The 26630-nt window shown below is 39.7% G+C and overlaps 1 protein-coding gene and 1 pseudogene across 1 annotated transcript in view; one reads left to right on the forward strand and one right to left on the reverse strand.

Annotated features, from left to right (window-relative positions):
* The window catches only part of PLD1 (phospholipase D1), a 171673-nt gene that overhangs the window by 69315 nt on the left and 75728 nt on the right, over positions 1 to 26630 (forward strand). Inside the window, exons 12-13 of the mRNA XM_008060895.2 lie at positions 16792 to 16873; positions 24112 to 24222. Of these exons, the coding sequence (XP_008059086.1) occupies positions 16792 to 16873; positions 24112 to 24222 (193 nt within the window). The remainder of the gene's footprint in view (positions 1 to 16791; positions 16874 to 24111; positions 24223 to 26630) is intronic.
* LOC103263212 lies at positions 5400 to 6990 on the reverse strand (annotated as a pseudogene).

A 26630-nucleotide genomic window follows, 5' to 3' on the forward strand; every position in this document is an offset into this window, starting at 1 on the left:
GGAAAAACATGAAGTTCTTATCCAGTTTCTATGTACCCTTAATTGTTTATAGCTACACAACATCGTTCAATGCTTACACCTAAAACCAACATAATGATATATTGCCTTTTACTATTCTATGCTATTTCAAACTGGTTTCTATAAAACAATTGGTGCTATGGTTACTCTCTCCTAGCACTAGCCAGCCTAACACAAACTTCACTGGCCCCCCTAAATCAAACTGAACTAACCACACTTCTATAATAAAATGGTTACTTAATTTTTCTTAATCTATATAAACTATTTTCTAAAACCTATATTTATAAATTTCTAAAGGTCTCATCAAGAGAACCTGTGACCTGTACTAAGGCTCCTCAATGTGACTCAAAGCCAAACTTAAATTGTGATAAAGCAAAAGACCATAAGCTGTGGGCAATGGGAACAATAGACTCCTAGGTTAGCTGTGTACATTCCGGTTTCAGAGTTTTCTGTTAGAGCCAGCTGGAGCTTTTCTTGGTAGTTTGTGCCAAATGGAAAAGGAGGGAGGGAATGGGTCAACAGCTCCTGAACACATCCTAGCAGTCTCAGGGTTTACGGCCCTTCCTGATCCCTAACGCTCAGTGGGCCTCCATGGCTGGCTCCCAACACAGCTCCTTCCTAGTTTCTTCTTGTCTCTCCTCAATTCTTTTTAATCTCTCCATTAATGTCTTGATATCTAGGTTTGTAGTTTGAGATCAGTCATTCTGGGGGCTCTTCATTGTTTGCATTCCGAAGTCAGTTTTCTCAGTGTCTGCCCTCCCAGGGTTTTGGGAGAGACCCATATTCTTCTTTTGGTTTTTCTTCATTTGTGTAGATTTTCTCTCTCTCCCCCTTTCCCTCCCCTTCTTTAATTCTGTTTTTCAGGGAAGGTGGGGTTACTTTTGTTTCACTTAGGCAATCTCCTATTCTTCCTTATGAGGGTCCTCTGACTTTGTTCAGTTTTGAGGTTGGAGTGTGGGCTGCGGGGTGTACTTTTTGCAGTTTTGAGGTTTAATTGAGGGGGAAGCTGCGATTCAGAATCTATATGCTGATTCCAGCCTCCACCAACAGGTATATGATCATACCGGAACCTTTTTCCCATTGACTTACAATCTGTCTATGCAGCGGGATGAAGGTTTTTTCCCTGGAACAAAGGGAGGAAAAAAAGAGGAAAATAATGGAGGAAGGGGGGCGGTCAATAGGAACTTAGAAAGAGAGAAGAGTGAGAGGGAAAACAGACATACATACCAACTAACAGGTGAAAAAGAGACACAAGACTGGAGAGAAGTGAAAAAAAATGCAAAGAAAATTCCCTAAAGAATACTCGTAGCTACACAAAGACAGACCAATAAAATCGTGCCTTTTGATGCTTTTTCCCTAACATAAACAGATAGTGTAAGTCAAAAAGCAAACAGAAGGGAGCAAAACAGTCAAAATGATAAAATCAAAAGTCAAAATAAGAAATCAGACTAGTTCTGGAATCTTTCTCCAGTGTCTAAAGTCTCTTCAGCTCTGATCTCCAGCCTCTCCCCTTTGCTTTCATTGCAGGCAGCTAGTTTTACTTGCAGCTTGGGTTTGTTCTTTTAGGCTGCTGCCTGGGAGGTCTGCGACGCTTAGTTGCCTGAGTCTGATTCAGCGTATGGGGGGGATTTGTCTCCTGTTTAGCAACGTTACCTTAGAAACTGAGGTGGAGGCTGCTCGTAGGTGGGCGGGGCAATGCAAATCTCTGCCTGGAGAATGGCTGTTGTGGCAGTTCCTTTTTTGTGGATACTTTCTTTCTGCTCGTCTGGATCCCTGGGCGATCTACTATGATGGGCTGTGGTGGTGTGCGAGGCACTGGGGGTCAGCTGCACAGCTGGGCGCTGGATCTGGGGTGCCACCAGCGGGCTGGGGTGGAGGAGGGGGTCGGGAGTTTCCTCCTCTGGAGCTGAGAGTCTCCGATCAGCACCTTTTTAAGATATGTTGTTCCCTTACATAAGCATGGGGTTGCGCGCTGGGTGCCTCAGCCAGGGTGGGCCCAGAACTCCAGAGCTCCAAAGCTCCAAAGGGTTAGCAGCGAAGGTGGTCCTGGACCCCTCTCTGGGTACTTTCTGGGTACTTCAACCAGAAATGGAACTGATATCTCTGAGGAGCGGGTGCCCAGAGCCTCCCCGGGTGACTGGCAGCTTGGTGCTGGGTGCTGGGTGAGACGATGTAGCCAGGGAGGGAGCTGAGACCCAAGACTCCTGCGTGGGCGGGAGTCATGTATGGTGGAGCAGCAGCAGCTGGGGCCACAATATCCAGCCCTGTGTGGGACTGATGGTCCCCGGGCCTCAGACCAGTGTGGCTGCCCGTGGGCAGGGGGATGGGGGAAGAAAAGTAAGAGTCTTTTTGGGAACTCACGTTTGGAGAATCTCACAATTCCACCTATGTCATCACCATCTTACCGGAACTCAGGTTTCTTTTTTAATAATGATTTATTTTCCTTTGGATAGATACCCAGGGGTGGGATTGCTGGATCGAATGGTAGTTCTATTAGTTCTTTGAGAAATTTCCATACTATTTTCCAGAGATTGTTCTAATTTATATTCCCATCAACAGAGTATGTGTTCCCTTTTCTCCACAGCTATGCCAATATCTGTTGTTTTTTTGACTTTTTAATAATAGCCACTCTGACCAGTGTAAAGTCATATCTCATAGTGGTTTTGATTTACATTTCTCTGATGACCAGTGATGAGCATTTTTCATATGTTTCTAGTTAGGGTGTTTGCTTTATTCATGCTCAGTTGTTTGAGTTACTTGTAGATTCTGGATATCAGTTCTTTGTTGGAAACATAATTTGCAAACATTTTCTCCCATTCTGTAGGCTGTCTGTTTACACTTTTTATTATTTCTTTTACTATGTAGAAGTTTTTTAGTTTAAGTCCCATTTGCCTATTTTTGTTTTTATTACATTTGCTCTTGGAGTCTTCATCATAAACTCTTTGCCTGGGTCAACGTTGAAAAGAGTTTTCCTAAATTTTCTTCTAGAATTTTCAGAGTATCAAGCCTTGTGTTTGAATTTTTAATCCGTCTTGAGTTAATTTTTGTATATGGTGAGAGATGGGGTCAAGTTTCATTCCTCAGCATGTTGCTAGCGAATTTTCCCAACACAATTTGTTGAATAGAGTGTTCTTTCCCTATTGTCTTTGTTGACTTCGTCAAAGATCAGTTGGTTGTAGATATGCGACTTTATTTCTGGGTTTTTTATTATGTTCTGCTGATCTGTGTGTCTACTTTTATACAAGTACCATGTTGTTTTAGTTACTGTAGCCTTGTAATATCACTTGAAGTCAGGCAATGTGATGTTTTTGGATTTGTTCTTTTTATTAAGGATTGCTTTTACCATTCAGCCTTTTTTTTTTTTTTTTTTGGTTTTATATGAACTTTAGGATTGTTTTTTCTAAGTCTGTGAAAAATAGTGTTGGTAATTTTTCATAGATATTGCATTGACTTATAGATTGCTTTGAGCAGTATGATTATTTTAACTATATTGATTCTTCCAGTCTGAGAGTATGGAATGTTTTTTCATTTGTTTGTGTCATCTACAGTTTTTTCATCAATATTTTGTGGCTCTCCTTATAGAAATCTTTCACTTCCTTGGTTAAATGTATTCCTATACATATTTTTTTCATTGTAAATGGGATTGAATTATTGATTTGGTTCTGAGCTTAAACGTTATTGGCATATAGAAATACTACTGATTATTGTATTTTGATTTTGTATCCTGAAACTTTACTGAAGTTGTTTATCAAATCTAGGAGTCTTTTAGAGGAATCTTTACAGTTTTCTAGGTATATGATCATATCATCAGTGAACAAAGATAACTGAACTTCCTCTTTTCCAGTTTTTTTTCTCTTGCCTGATTGCTCTGGCTAAAACTTCTAGCACGATATTAAATAGGAGTGGTAAGAGTAAACATCTTTGTCTTATTCCAGTTCTTAGAATGGTTTCAACTTCTCCTTAAGTATGATGTTGGCTGTGGATTTGTCATTTGTCATATATGGCTTTATTATTTTGAGGTATGTTCCTTTGATACTTAGTTAGTTGAGGGTTTTTTATCATGAAGGGATGTTGGATTTTATCAAATGCCTTGTCTGCATCTATTGTGATGATCATATGGTTTTTGTTTTTAGTTCCATTTATATGTGAATTACATTTATTAACTTGCAAATGTTGAACCATCCTTCTTTTTTTTTAAAGACAGCATATTGACTGGGCATGGTGGCTAAAGCCTGTAATCTCAGCACTTTGGGAGGCCTAGGCAAGAGGATTGCTTGAGCTCAGAGACTTGAGACCAGCCTGAGCAACATGGTGAGACCTCGTCTCTACAATAAATGAAAAAATTAGCCAGCCGTGGTGGCACATGCCTGTGGTTCCAGTTACTTGGAAGGCTGAGGCAGAAGGATCACCTGAGCCCAGCAGGTTGAGGCTATGGTGGCCATGAGTATGCCACTGCACTCCAGCCTGGGCCACACAGTGAGATTCTGACAAAAACAAAAAACAAAAACCACACATTTATTGACCTAATAAACCCATTCTTTCATGTAGATGCACTGGTATACATTATGAAATTGTTACTAAATGGTTAACAGCATTTATGGGGAAATTTAGAACAGCACTACATTTTATCAGCTTTTACAATTTTTTTGAAGATATGGGGTACAATTCAGGACTAGGTACACAAGTGGTCATCATACAGGTAAAGTTTGAGCCTCCCTTTGGTCCCCACTTTGCTTGGTTTGAGATCAGGTTGTATTTTCCCTTTCCCCTGTCCCCCAACCCCCATGGCAGTATTCCGCTACTGTCGATCCCTTTGTTACAGTATTATGGTAAATGTTCAGGGTCCACTTATGAGTGAGAACACGTTTGAACCATCCTTTCATCCCTGGAATAAGACTCACTTGATTGTGATGAATTATCTTTTGGTGTACTGTTGGATTCCGTTGGCTAGTATTTTGTTGAAGATTTTGTGTCTGTGTTCATTCGGAATATTGGTCTTAATTTTCTTTTTTTTGCTGTGTCCTCACCTGATTTTGGTGTCAGGGTGATACTGGTTTTGTAGAACAGAGTTAGAGAGGAATCATTTCTCCTTATTTTTTTTCAATAGTTTCAGTAGGATTGGTACCAGATCTTCTTTGTGCGACTACTAAAATTCAGCTGTGACTCCATCTGGTCCTTTTTTGTTGGAAGATTTTTTTTTAATATGGCTCTATTGTTATAATTTTATTTTGATCCTGAAGAATGAGTCAGGGCGTGGGGCCACAGGGGTTAGTCACTGTTATATTTAAATAATGCGTTTATTCAAAGCAAATTTTAGTTTTCTTTGTCTTGAAACAGCTGCAGGAATGCCTAAAATTCAGTAATGTTCATCTAAAACACCTTTACTGAAACTTGATTCCTTGAACCAGAGGAAAGTCCTTGTTGCAGTTGATGGTGCAAGTACATCTTCTCACGTACTGTTTCCAGGCGTCACTGCCAGGCTCCCTGCCACCATCGGTACATTTTTCTCCTCCAAAGGCACCTATGATCTTGGCTCTGCTCATTGGAATATTGAAGTTTACAGTGCCACAGTCTGATTCCTTTAGGTCAAAGCCAGTGGAAGAGTCTGCCCAAATCTGTGGTAAAGATACTACTTGAAAGTTCCTGTTTTGCTTCATTATTCCACTCAAAGACCTTTTCGTCACTCTTGAATTTGAAGACATAGAGAACTGGAGCACAAGTCTGTGTGCATGCGATGGATGCATCAAGGCCAAGACCCAGCATGACTGCCATTTCTACATAATTCCCAGGGCGATCCATGACCTTGCCCCCATTGACCACGGCACCTCCTTCTTTCTTAGCTTCTTCCATGGCTCCAGAAGCCATGAGTGGGGAGTGACCAGTAGAGAACTTTAGAGTTCCATGGGTTCCCAACTAGGATCTGTGTGCAGGCCTTTTTAAGACTGTTTACAACCTCACATGGATGCTTTTGTGTTAAAACAGTTGCATTGCAGTGAGATATCCCTGGCCAGCTGTTCGCTGGCAGCAAAGAGGGCTGGTGGAATAACCAAGCTGAGGTCTGCTTCCTCCATAGCAACAATGGCATGCTCCCATCAAGTTCTAACAGACTTCTCCCAGACTTCTCCTGCATCATAAGGGCCTCCTGTTTTCTCACCTGAATGCTCCCAGTGAAGGATAACAGGTTCGCCTGCTCATGTTTGGCCATTGCTGTGCCAGTATCTGCTCCATCACATGTCAGGGAACAAATTGCACCTGGCAGCTTGTTATCTTCCAGCACTTTGGCTATTATCTTTTTGTCAGCTACGCTAATGCAGAAAGTTGTTGGAGCTCCTTTCCAAAGGCAGACATTCCCACAGATCATTGTGATGGCATTGTTCTAGCTATATACTGCCATGGGGAAATTGAATGCAGTGATGAATCCCACCAGGTCTACAGAATTCCACTGTGCAGTGAGTACATAGCTAAGCCTTTCAAAAGGCAAGATGTGTCACCCAATCATTTGTGATAAGCCAATAACATAATCACAAATATCTACATACTCTTGAAGTTCTCCCATACCTACCACTGTGATGTTCCTCATCTCCAAAGACACCAAGCTTCCTGGTACTTGGATCTTCTCCCACAAGACATCACCACTCTATTTCTCTTTGCTTTCTAGCATGAATATCTGCCCAGACTTTCCATGTTTCTCTCGCTGTCTTTGTAGTTTCTTCATAGTTTGTACTGGCCTGTGGAACTCTTGCTGTTAGCTCATTGTTAGCAGGACATAGGTCATAATGCTCTCTCCCAGCCTCCCCAGCTTCCATCACACATGCCTGCATTTTCCAGGTGGAGTCCTCGTTCTTTCAACCAAGTGTACTGGGGCTGACTGGTCAGCGGAATGGACATGAATGTGACAGGCCTGTTCCAAGGTCCTGAGAGTTTGCTGGTCTTTGTGGCATGCACACACAATGCTCAGGGCAAGCACCACATACTGGAAGACTTTTTATTACTGATTCAATTTCACTACTTGTTGGTCTGTTCAGGATTTCTATTTCTTCCTGGTTCAATTTTGGAAGGTTATATGTTTCCTTAATTCAGGTCTCAACCTCTTTGCTATGATGTTTAGGATCAAACACACGCATAAGATGCTCTGGAATGAGGCTGGAGATCATAAACCACTTTGTGGGGTTGATTTTCTGAGTTACTCCCTCTCCTTTCTAGTTTTCTGTGGCTTCCCCTTTTTAGTCTGCCGTCTCCTCTGTGTACTGACGGAAATGCTGGCCACACATATTGAGGCCATATTTCCAGAACAGTCTGTGTCAAGAGCGAGAACCCTGGCCACATCTTCATGGGTGGCTGCAGTAGAGCTGCTGGTGACCCGTCTTGCCCCCCAGGATGCAACAAGGCAAAAGAGCCATTTCTGACTAGTGATTCTTGCAGAAATCTGGCCATCATTGGCATCCGGGATTCAGTGAAATGTAATATTATATAGTTCTTTAGAACTTTTTTAATCTAATGATTTCTTAGTAAAGTTCCTGACGTAATGATGCTTGGTGAGTTATAGCTACTTTCTTCATGCCATGTGACCGTTGTTTATACTTTGTTCCTTCTTCATAGCATGAATATTCGTTTTCTATCATTTTATGCATTATCCTCAACATTGAGGGTCTCCTTGAGAATGATCTTAAGGTTCTCCGAAGTATCTGGTAGAATACTCTGCATACAGGGGGATGCTTAGGAACTAAATAGAATAAATTACAATAAAGACTTAATTGCAGAGTATAGCATTAAAAAGACAGCTCTAAAGTGAAGCTCTCTGAGTTCATAATTAATGTGTATATTAAAAAGATTGCAAGTGTGTATATATGATTGGCTGTCATCTATCACCTTCAGTGAACTAGCAATGCACAGTGATGCACTTTTACACTTAAAACAGACCTCTTTTTAATTCCTCTGTGATCTTTTCCTATCGGTTGTATTTGTTTGTTTGGACGTAGACCACCTTTGGGTTCCCTACTCTAAATTAAATATGCTAGTACTTATACTGTACAAATGCCTCAATTTCTGTGTTTCCTTTATTTTTCTTACCAAATAGAGTTTCCTTTAGAAACTTTATCTCTGGGTTTTTTTTCTTTTTTTTTAGTAAAAGATGTGGGGTACAATTCAGGTTAGGTATGCAAACATGGATTATGCAGGTAGCCTTGTTGATGAGGTATGCCCCTCCCTCCCCTAGAAGAATCCCTCAACTGCCAGTCCCACCCCCTCTGACAGTTTCCCACTACTGCCAATCCCTTTCTTATAGTATTATGATAATTGTTCAAGGTTTGCTTATGAGTGAGAACATATGGTACTCTGTTCTTTGCTTACATGATAGACCATTGAATATGATCGACCCCAAATACATCCAAGTCGCTGTGAAGTCCATATGTTTGTCCTTCTTGATGGCTGCATAATATTCTATTGTGTATATGTACCGCATTTTTTTAATCCAGTCCAGCTTCAATAGGGAACATGGTTGGTTCCATGTTTTTGCTAATGTGAATACATCTGCAACAAACATATGTGTGCAGGTATCTTTTCTGTAGAATGATTTGAGTTCCTTCAGGTATATTCCCAATAGGGGAATTGCTGGGTCATATGAAAGTTCAATTTCTAGTTCTTTCAGAAATTGCCATACTGTCTTTCAAAGAGGTTGCACTAGTTTGCATTCCCATCAGCAGTGTAGGAGCATTCCTTTTTCTCTGCATCCTTGCCAGCATCTGTTGTTGTTTGTTTTATTAATGATGGCCATTCTTACTGGGGTTAGGTGATATCTCAATGTGGATTTGATTTGCACTTCTCTGATTATGAGTGAGGCTGAGGAATTTTTCATGTGTCTGTTGTCTGCCCGTATATCTTCTTTTGAGAAGTGTCTGTTCTTGTCTTTTAGCTACTTTTGAATGGGACTGTTTGTTTTTTTCCTTTTGGCATGTTTGTGTTCCTGGTAGATCCTAGATGTTAGGCCTTTGTCAGATATGCAGTTGGAAAATATTTTTTCCCTTTCTGTGGGCTGTCTTCCTGCTCTCTTGATGGTTTCTTTTGCTTTGCAGAAGCTCGTTAGTTTGATGAAGTCCCACTTGTCTGTCTTATTTCTTAGGGTATGAGAATTTAGAGTTCTGAATAGGAATTGGTTGCCGGTTCCAATTTCCATAAGGGTGTCTCCTGTGTTTTCTAAGATTCTTATAGTTTGAGAATATATAACGTTTAGGTCTTTGATCCATTTAGAGTTAATTTTTGTGTATGCTGATAGGTAGGGATCCTGTTTCAATATTCTGCACGTGGTCAGCCAGTTTTCTCAGCACCATTTACTGAATAGGTTCTCCTCTCCCCAGTGGTTGTTGTTGGAGGCATTGTCAAAGATGAGTTGACTGAGAAATTTGAGGCTTTGCTTCTGGAATCTCTATCCTGTTCCATTGGTCTATATGCCTGTTCTTGTACCAGTACCAGGCTGTTTTGATTACTGTAGCTTTAAAGTAAAGTTTGAAGTCTGGAAGTGTGATACCTCCTGCTTTGTTTGTTTTGTTAAGGATTGTTTTGGTTATTCGCGGTCATTTATGTTTCCATATGAATTTCTGTATTGTCATTTCCAGGTCTGAGAAGAATTATGTTGGTAACGTAATGGGTATTGCATTGAATCTGTAGATTGCCTTTGGTAGGATGGACATTTTAAAAATGTTGATTCTTCCTATCTGTGAACATGGAATATTTTTCTATTTGTTTGTTTCTTCTTGGCAATGTTTTGTAGTTCTCATTGTGAAGGTCTTTCACTTCTCTGGTTAGGAAGATGCCAAGGTATTTCAGTTTTTTTTGTGGCTAATGTGAATGGGATTGTGCTTTCATTGGGGTCTCAGCCTGCTTGTTGTTGGTGTATAGGAATGCAACTGTCTTTTGCACATTTATTTTGTACCCTGAGACTTTTCCAAAGTCCTTTATCAGTGCAAGCAGGTTTTTGATAGATTCTCTTGGATTTTCAGGGTGTAGAATCATATCATCAGCAAAGAGGGATAACTTGACTTCCTCTTTTCCTATTTGGATTTTCCTGATTTCCTTCTCTTGTCTAATTGCCTATGCTAGGACTTCTAACACAATATTGAACAAGAGGGGTGAGAATGGGCAGCCTTGTCTTGTTCCAGTTTTCAGGGGAAATGCTTCTAGTTTCTTTCTATTTAGCAATATGTTAGCTGTGGGTTTGTCATAGATGGCGCTTACTATTTTGAGGTATGTTCCTTCTATGCCTAGGTGTCTGAGGGTTTTTATCAAGAAGGGATGCTGAATTTTATCAAAAGCTTTTTCTGCATCTAATGACATAATCATGTGGTTCTTGTTTTTATACCTGTTGATGTATTTAATTACATTTATGATCTTGCGAATGTTGACCCAGCCCTGCATCCTGGGGATGAAGCCTACTTGGTCATGATGGATGATTTTGAGATGTGTTTTTGGATCCAATTTGCTAGATCTTGTTGAGGATTTTACATCTATGTTCATAAGGGATATTGGCCTGTAGTTCTTTTTTTTGTTAGATCCTTATCCTGTTTAGGTATATCCTTCTTTGTTGATCCTTATCCTGTTTAGGTGATGTTAGCTTTGTAAAATGATTTGGGGAGAATTCTGTCTTTCTCGATTGCCTGGAATACTTTCAACAGGATTGGTATCAGCTCCTCCTTGTACATTTTGGTAGAATTCTTCTGGAAAGCCATCTGTTCCAGGGCTTTTTTTTTTTTTTTTTTTGTAGGTAGTTTTCTTATGACAGAGTCAATTTCCTGGGTTGTTATTGGTCTATTTAGTGTCTCAGTGTATTCTTGTTTCAACCTGGGGAGGATATGTGATGTCAGAAAGTCCTTCATTTCATTTAGGTTATCAAGTTTGTTTCCATATAGTACATAGTAATCTCTGATAATCTTTCATATTTCTTCAGGGTTAATTGTGATTTGATCTTTTATATTTCTGATTGTGTTTATTTGGACATTTTCTCTCTTTTTCTTGGTTATTCTGGCTAGGGGTCCATAAATCTTGTTAATTCTTCACAGAGTCAGCTTTTTGTTTCGTTGACGTTTTCTATGATATTTTTGTCTTCTATGTCCCGTATTTGAGCTCTTATTTTGGTGATTTGGATTCTTCTGCTAATGTTGGGGTTTTGATGGTATTCTCTTTCCAGCTCCCTTAGGTGATCTGTTAGGCTCTCCACTTGTGATCTTTCCATTTTCTTGATGTGTGCTTGTGGAGATATACATTCACCTCTTAGAACTGTTTTCATTGCATCCCAGAGGTTTTGGTAAGATGTTTCTTCATTTTCATATGTTTCCAGGATTCTTTTCACTTCTGCTTTGAGCCAGGCTTGGTGGCTCAGCCTGTAATCCCTTGCTTTGGGAGGCTGAGGTGAGTGGATTGGCTTAGCTTGCGGGTACAAGACCGTCTGGGTAACTTGGTGAGACCTCATCTCTACAATAAATCAAAAATTAGCCAGGCGTGGTAGCACGTGCCTGTAGTTCTAGCTACTTGGAAGACTGAGGCAGAAGGATTGATGGAGTCCAGCAGGTCGAGGCTGCAGTGGCTGGGAGTGTGCCACTCCACTCCACTCTGGGTGACAAACTGAGACTCCAACTCAAAAAAAAAAATTCTGCTTTGATTTCAGTGTTGATCCAGTAGTTGTTCAGCATCATTCTGTTTAGTGTCCATGTCTTTGTGCACTTTGGGGAAATGTTTTTGGTGTTGATATTTATTTTTATTGCACTGTGGTCAGAGAATGTGCACGGCAAGATTTCAGCTTTGTGGAATTTTTTTGTGCTTGATTTATGGCCAAGGATGTGATCAATTTTGGAGTATGTTCCATGTGGTGATGAGTAGAATGTATATTCTGTGGCTGTTGGGTGGAATAATCTGTAGGTATCTATTAAGTCCATTTGGTTGAGTGTCAAGTTTAGGTTCTGGATCTCCTTGTTGATTTTTTTGCCTCGAGGATCTATCTAGGCCTGTTAATGGGGTATTCAAGTCCCCTGCTATAATAGTGTTAGAGTTAATGTCTTTTTTTTAGCTTACTTAGTAGTTGCTTTTAAATGCTGGTCCTCCTGTGTTGGTGCGTATATGTTTGGGATGGATATTTCTTGTTGATGGATTGAATTTTTTATCATTATATAGTATCCTTTTGCATCTTTTAAAATTTTTGATAGTTTAAAGGCTGTTCTGTCTGATATTAAGATTGCAACTCCTTCCTTCTTTTGTGATCCATTTGCCGGAAACTCATTTTCCATCCTTTAACTTTGAGTCTATGTTTGTCCCTTGTATTGAGATGAGTCTCCTGGATGCAGCAAATAATTGGGTCATGGTTTCTTATCCAGTTTGCCATTCTGTGTCTTCTCAGTGGTGCATTTAGTCCATTCACATTCAGGCTGATTACTGAACTGTGATTGTTTTTTGCTGTCATGAGGTTCTTATAAAATTTTTTCTTTGCTTGTTTTCTTTTGCCCTGAGGTTGATGTATGTGTGTTTTTGAGTTTCTTCTTGCACTGTATTCTCTGTTAATTATTTGCTCTGCTGTTCTCTTGGGAAGTGTGTGGTCATTCTTTTTTTTCTTTTCTGTGCTTAATACCTTTTTAAGTGCCGCCTGCAGAGCTGGTCTGGAAAGCTGCATAATCTGTTAGGGATTGGATGTCGGGGAAGGATTTTAATTCTCCATCATTGATGAAGCTGAGTTTGGCTGGAGAGGAAATTCTTGGTTGAAATTGTTTATCTTTGAGGACTTTGCATAGAGGGCTCCAGTCCCTTCTTGCTTGTAGTGTTTTTGCCAATAGGTCTGCTGCTATTCTGATTGGTTTTCCCAGGTAGGCAGTCTGACCTTTCTCTCTTGCTGCCTTTAGGGTTTTTTCTTTTGTGTGTACTTTGTGTAGGCGAATTACTATGTGTCTAGCAATTAGCAATTGGTCTTCTCATTTGATGTCTTCTGGGGGTTCCCTGTATCCTTTGTGCTTGGCTGGTCACATCTCTGGTGAGATGGGGAGAGTTTTCTTGGATTACCTCCTGGAATACTTGCTCCAAGTTGTTCTCCATTTGCCTTTCTTCTGGGATACCAATCAGGCATAGGCTTGACCTCTTGATATAATCGCACATCTCTTGTAGGCTTTGTTCTTTATTTCTGAGTCTTCTTTCTATCTTTTTTACAGATTGGGTTAATTCCACATTCTGGTCTTCAAGTTCTGAGATTCTTTCTTCAGCTAGATTATTTTGGCTTTCCATGCTTGTCATCCTGTTATTTATTTCCTGGATGAAAATTTGTATTGCCAGAATCTCTGTTACAAGTTCTTTCAGTGTTACATCTTGTCTTTCTTGCATCTTATTCACTCTTTGCATCCATTCCCTAATCTCTGTCGTATTCTGGGGCCAGTCGTTGGTGACTTCCATTGTTTGGGCACCAAGGTCTGATTTTTCAGGAATTTTGTTTTTGGTACACTTGAAATTGCCTGAGGTCTTCCTTTGGTTTTTCCTAATTTTGACAGATCTCATTTTTCTCTTTAATTCTCTTATTCAGTGTCAGTTGGAGAGGCTTTCCCTTCTGATATTTGCTCAGTCTTCTATTCTTCCCTGATCTGGACTCTAGATTTGTTCTATTTTGAAGTAGGACGGTGGATGGGAAGCTTTGCTGTCTCTTGTAGTTTTTGAAATTCGAATAAAGTAGGGGATGGGGCGCTAGGAATCAGAAACTACATGCAAATTACAATGTTCACTTGTTGTGGCATGTTTTCCCTGAAACCCACTCCCCACCACCACTCTATATGACCATGTCAATCAGAAACCAATGCAAAAGCAACTGAACACAAACACACATAGACATACACACACATACCCCAAAATAAACTGGAATAACAACAAAGTGAAACAAAACAAACAACAACAACAAAAAAAAAACCCCAAGAAAACTAAACACACACACACACACACACACACACACACACACACACACACAAGCCTAGCACAAAGTGAATAGAGAAGCATAACAAAGACTGGAGGCAAAAAAAAAGGAATTCAGGTTGAACCCTCACACATATATTGACACCCGCCTTAAACTATTAAAAATGAAGGTAAAAAGACCAGAAGAACAAAAGAGCAAAAACCACCAGCAACAAAATTGAAAGATGAACACTTAGTCATTCACACACACACAGAAACAGAAAATGACAAATAAAAGAAGAAACAGAAAAATAAAAGAAAAAAAATTGGCTGGTATGCAGATCAACCCCTCACATACACATTCATACACAAAGGGAAAATATTTTAAAAACAAATGAAGGAACAAACAGTCAACAAATTTTTAAAAATTAAAAAACCTGAAAATAAAAAAACCCTGCCCTCTTGTGGAAGGCTCTGTAGTTGTTCGTCTAATCAGGTCTCTCCTGCAGAGCCACCTGTTTCACTCACTCCTCAGGGTCCACAGCAGGGAAGGAGGAGGGGCAGTGGAGGTGGGTGAGGCTGTAGTCCTCCCCTCCCACTCTCCTGTGGTCAGGGAGATCTCCGGTGGGGAGGTACGGGATTGTCTCTTCCCCAGGTACGCACTCTGCGTGGTGGTAGTGGTGGGTTGTCGTAGCCAGGCCTATCCTGGAATGGAGTTCTATTGCGACTGATATCTAGGCTCTGCCTGGGTTTGTCCCTCTCAGCTGTGTGGGTCTGATGTCCAGAGGATTGATGGGGAGGAGGGGGTTGGGTTCTGCCCCAGACTCACCACTGATCTCTTTGGAGATCTTCCTCATCCTTTTCTGGCCACACCCTTTGTCCCGAGACTGGATCAGAGTAGGGGTGGTGCGCCTGGAATTCAGCACTTTCAGGTCCCTCTGAAGTTTGTGCTTTCAGGATGTTCCCTCTGGGCCACGATCAATCCCTGAGTAGTTGATCCACCAGTCACAGAGATCGGGTCTGTTACTCCATGGCGAGTAAGTTGGAGCACCTTCCTGCTCCACCTTCAAGATGGTGGTGGGTGCCTCTCTTGTCCTCTTCCGTGGGACCTTGCCTCTGGATTCCCTGTGCAGGCCCTGCTACCAGCGCCCTGCCAGGGGCTGACGTGGTGAGGCAAAGCCAGGAGCCAGCAGTCTGTCTCCTGCAGCATTGGTGAGGGAGAGCCTGGGGCAATGGTTTATCTCCAGCCCTTTTGTCCATTTAAAAAAAATAATGGCGCTTGACTTCTGCAACCTGGGAAGAGCCAGGAATGAAGCAGAGAAGCTGCAGCATCAGCTGTTGCACCAGGGGCCCGGCCCCTTGCTCACGAACCCCACTTAGACCGTCTCTCCCAGCATTTTCTTCCCAGGGAGGGTTTGTTGATTAAAAAAAAAGAAAAAGAACATGGCACTTGACTTCTGCATCCTAGGAATCACTAGGGCCCAAGCCCAGCCACTGTGGCACCAGCCACTGCACCAGGGGAGCTCTGGCCGTTAGCTCCCTAGCCCTCACTCAGTCAGTCACTTATAGGCCCACTTGCTCACCAGCACGTACACAAGATTTTCCATGCACTCTCTCACTCACTCGGGGACTTGCATAATCTGACTGGCTTGACAGCCATCTTCCTGACCTCCTATTTTTCTTAACTGACTAAAACAGAGCATAAAATGATTTATTTTAATCTGTTAGATCCTTAAAGCCCCGTTGTTTTTGCATGCTTAGAAAACTTCCTAGTAAGGCAATATTCTAGTCTAGAATCCTATAAAGCTTTCATCCATGCTTAGGATACACGTCGTTTCTTAGGCCTAACAGTTCAGTGGAAGAATTTTTTTTTTTTTTTTTTACTGTTTCTTTCTTTTTTTCTCATTACAATGAATTTTCATCATGTACACTTTTAACTCACTCACTCACTTTAGGACCTGACTCTAGGGAAAAATGATTCTGCTGTGCTCTTGGCTGTCTCATGTCTCTAGGAGAGAAGAGCCCCACATATGCATGGGAAAGTTTCATACACCAGCACACCCACCTACATCCTTTTTTGCTCGGAAAACTGGTTCCCAGGGACACAGTGTCCCACCATAGGAAGTCAATGTGTATATCAGGTAGATGTTTCGGTTTGGGGTAGCAGATTGCTCATCTCAAGGGGGCTTAAACACTGAGTATGTATTTGCATTGGTGAGTGAAAAATCTCAAGTGAGGCAATCCCAGGGTGGTGGAATGGCCTAGTGGTTCTGGGGCTGTGGTCTTCCTCTTAGAGTTTCAACATCGCTTGGCTTGGTCTCTCTAAGCATCATGCTCCATACAGCATCCGTTCTGAAGCTGAAAGTGTGGGCAGGGCAGAGGGAAGCAGGACTCTCTCCTCTTGTTCATGTGTGTATGTGTGTGTTCACCAAGGAGGAACACTTCCCATCAACTCTCGGTTACCTCCTCATCTATCTCATGGTTCAGAATTGTGCCACATCATACTTCACCTGTCTGGGAAAGCAGGGGTTTAGGATATTCAGACTCTGTGGTGGGAGAGGGGCTCTGACAGCAAGGAAAGAGAAGGCGGACAATGGCCAGTGGGTGGGCGGTCAACAATGTCTGCAAGTATGTACATTTGTGCATGTATGGTGGGGAGAAAGAGAGGGAGAGGAAGAGAGAGAAAGATTGAAATCTATGCTTGCGTGCATAAAGGCTCTCATCTCCATATGAAGTTGTATCTGGGCTCATAATACAATTTTGGATGTCCCACTGTAACTTTGGCTAAAATTGCCTCTGTGTTCTGTGACACAATCAGAACTTTACAGTTTGTTTTAGTTACTTGAAATCTTGGTTTCATGATTTCAGGTTGAGTCCAGAAATTTTCCTGAAACGCCCAGTGGTTGAAGGAAATCGTTGGAGGTTGGATTGCATTCTTAAACGAAAAGCAGTACGTACTTTCCAGCCCATGCTGACATAATTTTTTAAGTGTTTATTGCCTCTGCAATGCCTTTTCTTTTCAAAGTCCTTCATATATGCTTACAGCTTTTTAATTTAGAGTTTGACAAAGAGTAGGATAACTAATGTTTTCTAGTTCATTTTGTTCTATTTTTTCCCATTACTTTTGAGTATGTAAATATTTTAGCCTAATTCACAGCATATATTATGTTACCATCACTAGTTTCTGTTATTTAATTAGTTATGAGCAGTTAATTTTATAGCCAAAAAAATTGTAATAAAATTTCATTGAGTAAATGGATGATGAAAAGAAACAGGCATTTAATTTTTTTCATTATTTTGTCATGTAAGCACAAAACAAAGCCTTCTGGAGAATGGTTTTAGTCAAATGGGGCCAACCTGGTACAGAGGAATATCAGGGGGGGGACTGTGCAATTGGTGGTGTTTGGGTTCCAGTTTTGGGAAAGTTCATAGTAATAATATGTAATAATATGAAACTGTTTCCTGTGAAGTTGACCTGAATGTTCTGGGTAAGCATTGAGTGTTCTCCTTTTATGGTAAAAAGTAAATAACTGAAGCAGAATAAGCTTGCCAATGCCTTCATTTATATTTTTAGTGATTTTTTAAATATAATGGACCCTCAGCAAAATTAAATTAGGTTAAATTAGAAATATATCTATATTAGTTATTTAGCATGTCAAAATTAGAGAGTGCTAATCTTTATACTATTGTTTGAAACTATCTTAACCATTTTTTAAAATCTGTCATTGAATGTGCTATCAGAATTTATGGATCCTAAATAACTGGAGTTAGCATTTTTCTATTTCTCACAGTCTTCACTCATTTCTTCTTTTCTGTCCTCTACATTCTACTACACCTTTCCCTATTCACCCTTTTCCTTTCCTTTCCTTTTCTTTTCTTTTTTTTTTTTTTTTTGAGTTGGGTCTCTCTGTCACCCAGGATGGAGTGCAGTGGCATTATCACGGCTCATTGGCCTCCCAAAGTCTGGTCTCTTCTTTTCTTTCAATGTCTTTTTCCCATCCGAGTATTTTGGGATTTCCAGGGATAGCCATAGATATAGTCAGACCTCACTGCTGTTATTAAAGGCAGAAGTTGATCATCTTTATTTCAGATGCATGTTCTGCCAAACAACATTTTGATGGATCATCTAATTTGTTGTATCAACAGAATTCTAGTGACGTTATTGGAAGTTGTGATTCTGAAAACATTATTCATATGCTCATTACATAATTCAGCATATGGTTATTTCTCTGATGAGTTGGGTACTGCACTAATTGCTAGGGTGCCACAGTAAACAGGGTTCCAGCCCTGCACCTGGAGAGCTTGCAGAAGGACTCATGTCCTGGGCTCAGCCCTAGCCTTACCAAATGTCTGTCTTCTCCCTATTGAATGGGCTGTACCTTTCTTCATGTTTCTCTTTGTGAAACGACACATCTCCCACTTTCCCTTAAAATTCCATTTTAGTTAAGTTTTTGCAACCTTGTCCAGTATTCTTTACTCATACTAGTAAATTCTCTTCTTCTAATATTTAACAAATACTTCACTGTTTTAGGTTCCAATCAACATGTATTTATTGAATGCCTAGAATATTCAAGGCATTCAGGCAATCATATGGGGATGTACATAAATAAAAACCATGTTCTTAAACTGAACGAGCTGAAAAGTCTACACAAGCATCAACTGGCTACAGAGACAGTGCCACGATTCAAAGGCGGGAAGCAAAGCATCGGGCAGGTCTGGTTCAGGAGCCCCTCCTAGCATGAAGGTTACAGTGTAGATGGGATACACAGGCATTTTTTTAAAGGGAAGGAAGAAACAGACATGTCGAAGGCTTTGTCAGTCAGAGCAAGGTGATTAGTGTTAGCACAGGCAGCATGGGGATCTGGCTGGAATGGCAGATTGCAGCTAGCACGTGGAAGCTTTGTGAGCCAAGGCGATGCTTTAGACTTCAGGGTAGACAGTGGGGAGGTACGGTGGGATGTGTGGTGAAGGAGGGCTGGCCTGCTCAAAATGGTGTGGGAAGGTGAGTGTGAGAGTAGAAGAGAGTGGGAAGAACTCCACTTGGAAAGCTGCATCTTAGATCCTGGAGTGCGAGGTGAGAGCACTCTTGAATGCCCCTGCAGGGCTCCGGAGGGTCCTACAGGCCTGGCCTCAGGTTCTGGCTCGTTGACACATCCTTGTCTGCTGCCCTTGGTATAGTCTCCAGGAGCCTTTCTATCACCAGCATGGCTTCACTCTGCTTTTCTGGCCCCTGAGCCTGGTGAGGTCCCCAGCAAACAAACACTGGGCCAAGAATTGCCTGATGACACTGTTTCCTTTCCACTTCATCTCCTTCCTGGAGCGTGTAACTTTTATTTTTATTTATTTATTTATTTTTTGAGTCAGAGTCTCACTCTGTCACACAGGCCAGAGTGCAGTGGCACACTCATGGCCACTGCAGCCTCGACCTGCTGGGCTCCGGTGACCCTTCCGCCTCTGCCTGCAAAGTAGCGGAACTACAGGCATGCACTACCATGCCAGGCTAAGTTTTCTAAGTTTTTGATTTATTGTAGAAACGAGATCTTGCCATGTTGCTCAGGCTGATCTCAAACCCCTGGGCTCAGGCAGTCCTCTTTCCTCAGCCTCCCAAAGTGCTAGCATTGCAGTCTTGAGCCACTGTTCTCGGCCAAGCTTATAACTTTTAAATGATAGGGAGTGATTTTTAAAATTTTCTAAAGAAATAGCAACATTACTAATTTCTTAGTGGCACGTTTTGCAGAATTGCTCTTCCTGAATCTTACTAAATCATATTATTACTTTGGCCATAAATGTGTTAACACTCAGATCATTCCAAATTGACATTCACATACATATAAACGTGATTTTTCATACATAATTTAGTTTCTGAAAGCCGTGCACTAGCTTCACAAGTATGAGGTTGAAACATGTTTCTTTTTTGCATTATGAGTCCTAGAGGTCCACAGGGTTGATTAAAATTAATGTTTTTTTCCCCCTTCTTATTCTGCACATTTAAAGGAGGAATTTAGGAAGTGTCTCTGCCTTGTAGCAACATACAGGGAAATATCTCTTATAATGGCCGTTTCTTAGAAAAAAATACAATATTTTATTTCCGTAGTAACAACCAAGCTGATATTTTCTTACTTCTTTGGTCTTTTGATATGCAGTGTCACCATTTAAAATAGTATAAACTGATCTTGAGAGGCAACTCACAGAAATCAGCATCCCGGGGTCCCCCAGTTCTACACTTACCACACTAAGAGATGAGGTAATTTGTTGCAACATAGTTGTGGTGACCACACCCTGCACCCCAGTTTTGTGAATTTCAACCTTATAAATATGTGCTGTTTCTTATGAGAGTTATACTAAAGGGATCTTCAAGTGCAGTAACCTGGAGACTTACAGAAAAAAGTTTAGGTTATCAAAAGCAATTTGTGTTCAGGTTGATTTCTTTGTGCCCTGAACCACAAGGCACATTCTAGAGTTGCAGTGACTAATAAAAGGGAAAGATATCCAGGTCTGAGAAGTGAAAGGAATAATCACATCTCTGCACAGAAAATCAAACAGAATCTTGTCAAAGTGGTGGGCTAGAATGGCTTGCAGAAAGGGGAGAGGATATCTTCAACCTCAGGAATGTGCTTTAAACAAAATTGGTTAAAAAAAAAAAGACACATGAACTTTTGTGCTCTTAAATCCCATTGCTGCCTGCTTATAAATGGTGAGTATACAATTTCTTTTTATCCTTTCCTTTGAATTTTGCTAATATATTGCACCCTTGGGAAAGTCCTTGGCAAGTGATACAATTAGTGATTATCCTGGGAATGGAAGTGGAAGTGTGAGTTAAGCTATCTTTAGGCAGTAGGCAAGCTTGGCTGCATTTAGAAAAACATTTTCACTGCACTACTTAGAACAATCAGAGAAAAAGCTGGCCAGGAAACAAAGACTCTGTGATTTCTACTATCAATTTTTTATTTTTCATTGTCTCCCCATTTATATTATATACTTAAAGATCCTAGCCGGGCTCGGTGGCTCAGCCTGTAATCCCGCGCCTTGGGAGGCTGAGGTGAGTGGATTGCCTGAGCCCGCGGGTTCGAGACCCACCTGGGCAAGTTGGTGAGACCTCATCTCTACAATAAATCAAAAAATTAGCCGGGCGTGGTAGCGCGCGCCTGTAATTCCAGCTACTTGGAAGGCTGAGGCGGAAGGATCGCTGGAGCCCAGCAGGTCGAGGCTGCGGTGGCTGGGAGTGGCCACTGCACTCTAGTCTGGGAGACAGAGTGAGACTCCAACTCAAAAAAAAAAAAAGGCCCTAAACATTCCTACTGTTTATAGTGTTGTGTCTCCTCTACTTGATGAGAAACTAATTAGAAAAGAGGAAAGAACTTTCATCTTTTGAAACTCATGTTTCATGGAGTTTATTCTCTGGAACTTTTGAGTCAGTTTGGTTCAGCAGAGATAAGACACATGACATTGCATAATCAACTCCAGGCTATCTACTCTTCTGTTTCTAGTAATACCTTCCTTACCCTTCTGTAAGCAAAAAGTAATTTACCCTACAAACACTACTGACATTAAAACATGGGGTGTTTCAAAAGTATATTTTTTAAGTTACAAAATTAACATCAGGGTTTTTTTTGAAAAATTGAGTTTGGATTTGCAGAAGTATTTTCTACATTTTATATAAACCCCACTAGTATAACCTGGAAAATGCCTTCATTCCCAAGGAATGATTCTCCTTTGCCCTTTGTAAGTTAGACTTTATACCCTGGCCAAAAGAAGAGGGATGTATTGCTTTATTATTGCAAGAATCTTGTCACTAATTAACTGTTTATTATTGCTATAGATAATCGTAAAACACATAAAAATGAACTTTTAAAGTAATTACTTTCTTATTAATCATTTGTCTTTAGGCTAAAAAGACTTAAACACCTCTACCCTATTTCCTTTAGAGTTAATTTGTTTCAATGAGAAAAGACACGGTATAGAGAAAAATGTCAGGTATTAATACATGGAGAGTAATAACGTAATATATTCGTTTTAACATCTCTATTATTTCAGAAGTCCACTAGTTATGCGGGCAAATGAGAAACCATAGGATTCTCATGTTAGGTGCCATGTTCTATAATTTAGGTTGAAATTTGGGATTTTACACTTTGTATTATGTCTTTCAATGGGAGACTATTTTTTGTCACCATTATTCAGTGTTGAATCTTAAAATATTCAGATAGCAAAATGGATATGAACAGAGGTGGATACAAATAACATAATCTTGTAACTTTACAGCCCTCCATCAGTGGTTCATTGCAGAGTGCTTTCCGGCCAGACCCTTAGAATTAATCTGTTCACATCTTGACTATACTCTCAATTTCTTTGCTCAAATCTGTACTTATATACTCGATTATAATAATAGATAGTTGCATAATAATAATAATAAATGAGTTCCAAAAGCCAGCTCTTAAGAACAACAACAAAAAGGAGCAACATACACGTTCATGGTCCTGCTTCCTTGAATGGGTCTTCCAGTAGTACTCAAATCTCCGTTATGTACACCAGAATATCAATCTAGTGTGTACCCCCAAAATGTATACACTTTTAATATATTACTAATACCAAGAGATAAGGTATTAGTATTTTGAAATGATGTGTTATTCTAAGGAATTTAGGGGCCAAAACATGCTTCTTAGTATTGGCAGAACAGTATTGGGAAAATGTGTATGTGTTTGGTTTGCCCAATATTTTATATCCTATTATCTAGAACTTAGCATGTTAACTCCCATGTTATTTCCCTCGTATAGCATTGCAAAAATTTTCAGCTATTATGAATTAGATGTGTTCGACACAATCAAATTTCTGCTATGAACAATGACTAATTACCATAGATTATTCATTAAAACTGTAATTAAAGTATATTTTGTTATTATAGTGTATGAATACACTTGTGCTAGTAAGACTCTAGAAAGTAAATTAAGGGAAAATTCTTCCATTTAATCTCTAGGATATTAAATACTGCTGATGTGTAATTTAGATACATAATCTAGCTTGCATGCAGTATGTTCCAGAATGTTTTCAGAGGTGCTGGGTAAAAAGAATACAAATCAAAATGTACAGACTGCACTAAATTACTGAGGATTCAAATCTAAAGAGTTAAAAAGCAATGTGCAGAATGGGAGTAAATAGGACAGAATTTCCTGGAGGCAATGCCTTCTGAGCTGTGTGTGAAGTGAGGTTCATGTGAGTGGGCAGGAGAAGGGGAGATGCTCTGGAGTGGGCAGTTTATTCTAGGCTCAAAGCCTGTCGTCGGCCAGAGCTAGAAGGGAAAATAATAGTGCTTGTCTATATTGCTAGCTATTAGACATTGTCTTTTTGATGAATGACATTCATAATGTTATTTGCATAGCATGTTAGCGTCTACCAGGCAATTGTGGTTTATTTTGACCCAGTTAAGTGGGTCACAATGGCCTTGTCTTTTTTCTTTCAGGTCCAAGGTCTGAGTATGGATCAGTGTTAACTTGTGTGTCCATCTTATACTAAGTACCTGCTAAAACTCAGGGATTTTTGAATATTAGAGAAGCTTGACTTCTGAAAAAGTCCTTTCACTGGTAAAACAGACATTAATGATCTAATTATGAGGTTAAGAGGATGAACCCATGCATTCATCTTTGAAAATTAAGGAATGCTTTTTCTACTTAAGTACATTTTTCAATAAAGAAAAATTCTGTAAGAAATACCTCCATGAAATATTTAAGGGATATTTAGCATACTTTACCATGTAAAAGGGTCTTATCACTGGTTTTTCAGCTAATTGAGGTATAATGGAAGTGAATACTCAAACAAACTCCTAATTCTGTAACATGAATCAGGTCAAAACTTAACGTAATGACAAATGTTTGAGAATATTAAAAGTTGTAAGACTGTCAGACACTTTAAGCAGCTGAGGTTATACTTTCAGCATTCTCAATCTATAACTAATCAATTATTGGCACTCTTTCTCGGTATGACAAGTTTTAAGAATGGAAGGGGAATAAATTTTTATTTTTGCTATTTGTATCTCAATGCACACTTACTTATAACCTCCTTGTATTGCCTTTTTCACTAAATATTTTATTATACTTGTTTATATAAGAAAGTTCAGTACCCAGAAAAGAAAAGGAAAAGGAAAATCGTAACCTCCCTCCAGAGATGCTTATTCCACCATGTCTTCTCTTGCAACAGCAACAGGGGGTGAGGATCTTCGTCATGCTCTACAAAGAGGTCGAACTGGCTCTCGGGATCAATAGTGAGTACAGCAAGAGGACTCTGATGCGTCTCCACCCCAACATAAAGGTATTCAGGTTCATCCTGGGCACCAGTGTTTCTTCCTGGTTATTCTGTGGGCATTTTTCAGATGTGTTTTGCTTCAGGTTCTCACACTTCTCATTAAGATTATCCTGAAACTTCTTAGAGGTGATCTTCCTGTGACATTCCCTGATCACTGATAACAGCAAAGCGATCTCCCCTGGTATTTAAAGTGCTTAAAAAAATCAATAGTACCTAGTATAAAACACTAATAAAGTAAATAAACATGGTAAGCTATTTGAAAACACTCTGATATTTTACCAAAGACCTAAGGCCTGTCATTAAATATCACCCAGTCATTGAGATACATCAAGATATAATAAATTAATCCATCTCCAGAAGGCTTAAAGCACATGACAATTGTGTATTTCACTTGGTTATGAAAGGAAAGTGCCCTCCCCTTGAGAATGAATTATTGAGTTGCATAATTTATTTGTTCACCAAATCTCTGTCAAGCACCTACCAATGATGCAATTTTGCAGCATCTGCAGCGGAGAGGGTGGGGCAGAGCTGTTAAAGGAACAGAGTTTGTTATGTTGTTGAAGTTAAACTCGTCTAAAGTGAAACCAGAATGCTACAACTTTAGGCTGTTACATGTAATCCCCACAGTAACCACAAATAAAATAGCCATAGAATATACACACAAAGAAATAAGAAAGGAATTTAAACTTTCCGCTACAAAAAAAAATCAACTTAATTCAAAAGATAGTAATGCAGGAAGTAAGGGACCAAAAAAGCCCTATGGCATAGAGAACACAGATAGCAAAATGACAGAAGTCACTCCCTATAGATAATGACTTTAAACGCAAATGGATCAGCCTCTCTAATCAAAAGACAGATTGGTAGAACAGATTAAAACAACAACAACAGCATGATTCAACTATATGGTTGAAAGACTCATTCTAGATGCAAAGACACAAATAGGGTGAACATGAGAAGACAGACTATTCCATACAAATAGTAGCCAAAAGAGAGCAGGAATGGCTCAACTAATATCAGACAAAATAGATTTTAATCAAAAAAGATTACAAGTCACAAAGAAGGACATTGTATATTAGCAAAAGATTCAGTACAGCAAGAGGACATAAAGATTGTAAACATATGAACACCTAATAACAGATTATCAAAATATGTGAAGCAAAAACTAACAAAATTGAAGAGAGAAAAATGACAGTTCTACAATAATAGTTGGAGACTTCAACACCCCCCTCTCAGTAACGGGTAGACCAACCAGACAGAAAGTTAGTAAGGAAATGGAAGAGCAACAGAGAAGGCCAACTAGATTCAATGGACATGTACAGAACACTCTACTTAATAACAACAGAATACATCATTCTTCTCAAGTGCACATGGGACATTTTCCAGGAGAGACTGTCTGTTAGGCTACACATTAAGTCCTAATAGTTTTTAAAAGGCAGATGTCATACAAAGATCTGTCTGACCACAATAATAAAATGTTAAATATCAATAAAAAAGGAAAACTAGAAACGTCACAAATTGTGGAAATTGAATAACACATGTGATCAAGCAGTAGATCAAAGAACAAATCACGAAGGAAATAAAAAATATTCAGAGGCAAATGAAAATAAAACAACATAACAAAATTTGTGGGACACAGTGCAAAGGGGGAAATTTACAAAGGGTGACATTACTACAAAAAGAAGAAAGACCCCAAAATAAGAACCTGACTTTACAACTTAAGGAAGTATAAAAAGAAGAACAAACTAAACCTAAATCTAGCAGCAGGAAGGAAATAAAGATTAGAGCAGAGATAAACGAAATAGAGAATACAAAAATAATACAGAAAATCAACTAAACCAAAAGTGGATTTTTTGAAAAGATAAACAAAATTGACAAACCTTTAGCTACATAGACTAAGAGAAAAAGAAAACTCAAGTTACAAAAATCAGAAATGAAAGTGGAGCATAGACTAAATGTACAAATATCTAGAAACACAAAACCTTTCAAGTCTAAACCATGAAGGAATAGAAAATCTAAATAGACCTATGACTAGTAAGGGGATTGAATGGCAATCAAAAATCTTTGGAGAAAGGAAAGCCCAGGACTTGATGGCTTCACTGGTGAATTCTACCAAACATTTAAAACGTTTAAATAAGAACTAACACTGGTCTTTCTAAAACTTATTTTAAAACGGAAAGGAAAGAAGACTGTCTAACTCATTGCTCTGATACCATTGAACTGTACATTTTAAAACAGATAAGTTGGTAAATTTTATGTTATGTGTATATTACCTTCATAAAAGTGTGCTATTAATTTTTTTAAAAAGCTGCCAAAGATTTTATACAGTTTTTACATAAGGGCAAATGAAAATGAAAATAAGATAGACTAGCCTGGGGTCGTTCAGGAAATTCTATTTGAAAGCAGGAGATCACTAG

This window comes from Carlito syrichta, unplaced genomic scaffold (assembly GCF_000164805.1).
Source record: "Carlito syrichta isolate Samal-C Ts95f unplaced genomic scaffold, Tarsius_syrichta-2.0.1 Scaffold304767, whole genome shotgun sequence".
NCBI classification, from domain to species: domain Eukaryota; kingdom Metazoa; phylum Chordata; class Mammalia; order Primates; family Tarsiidae; genus Carlito; species Carlito syrichta.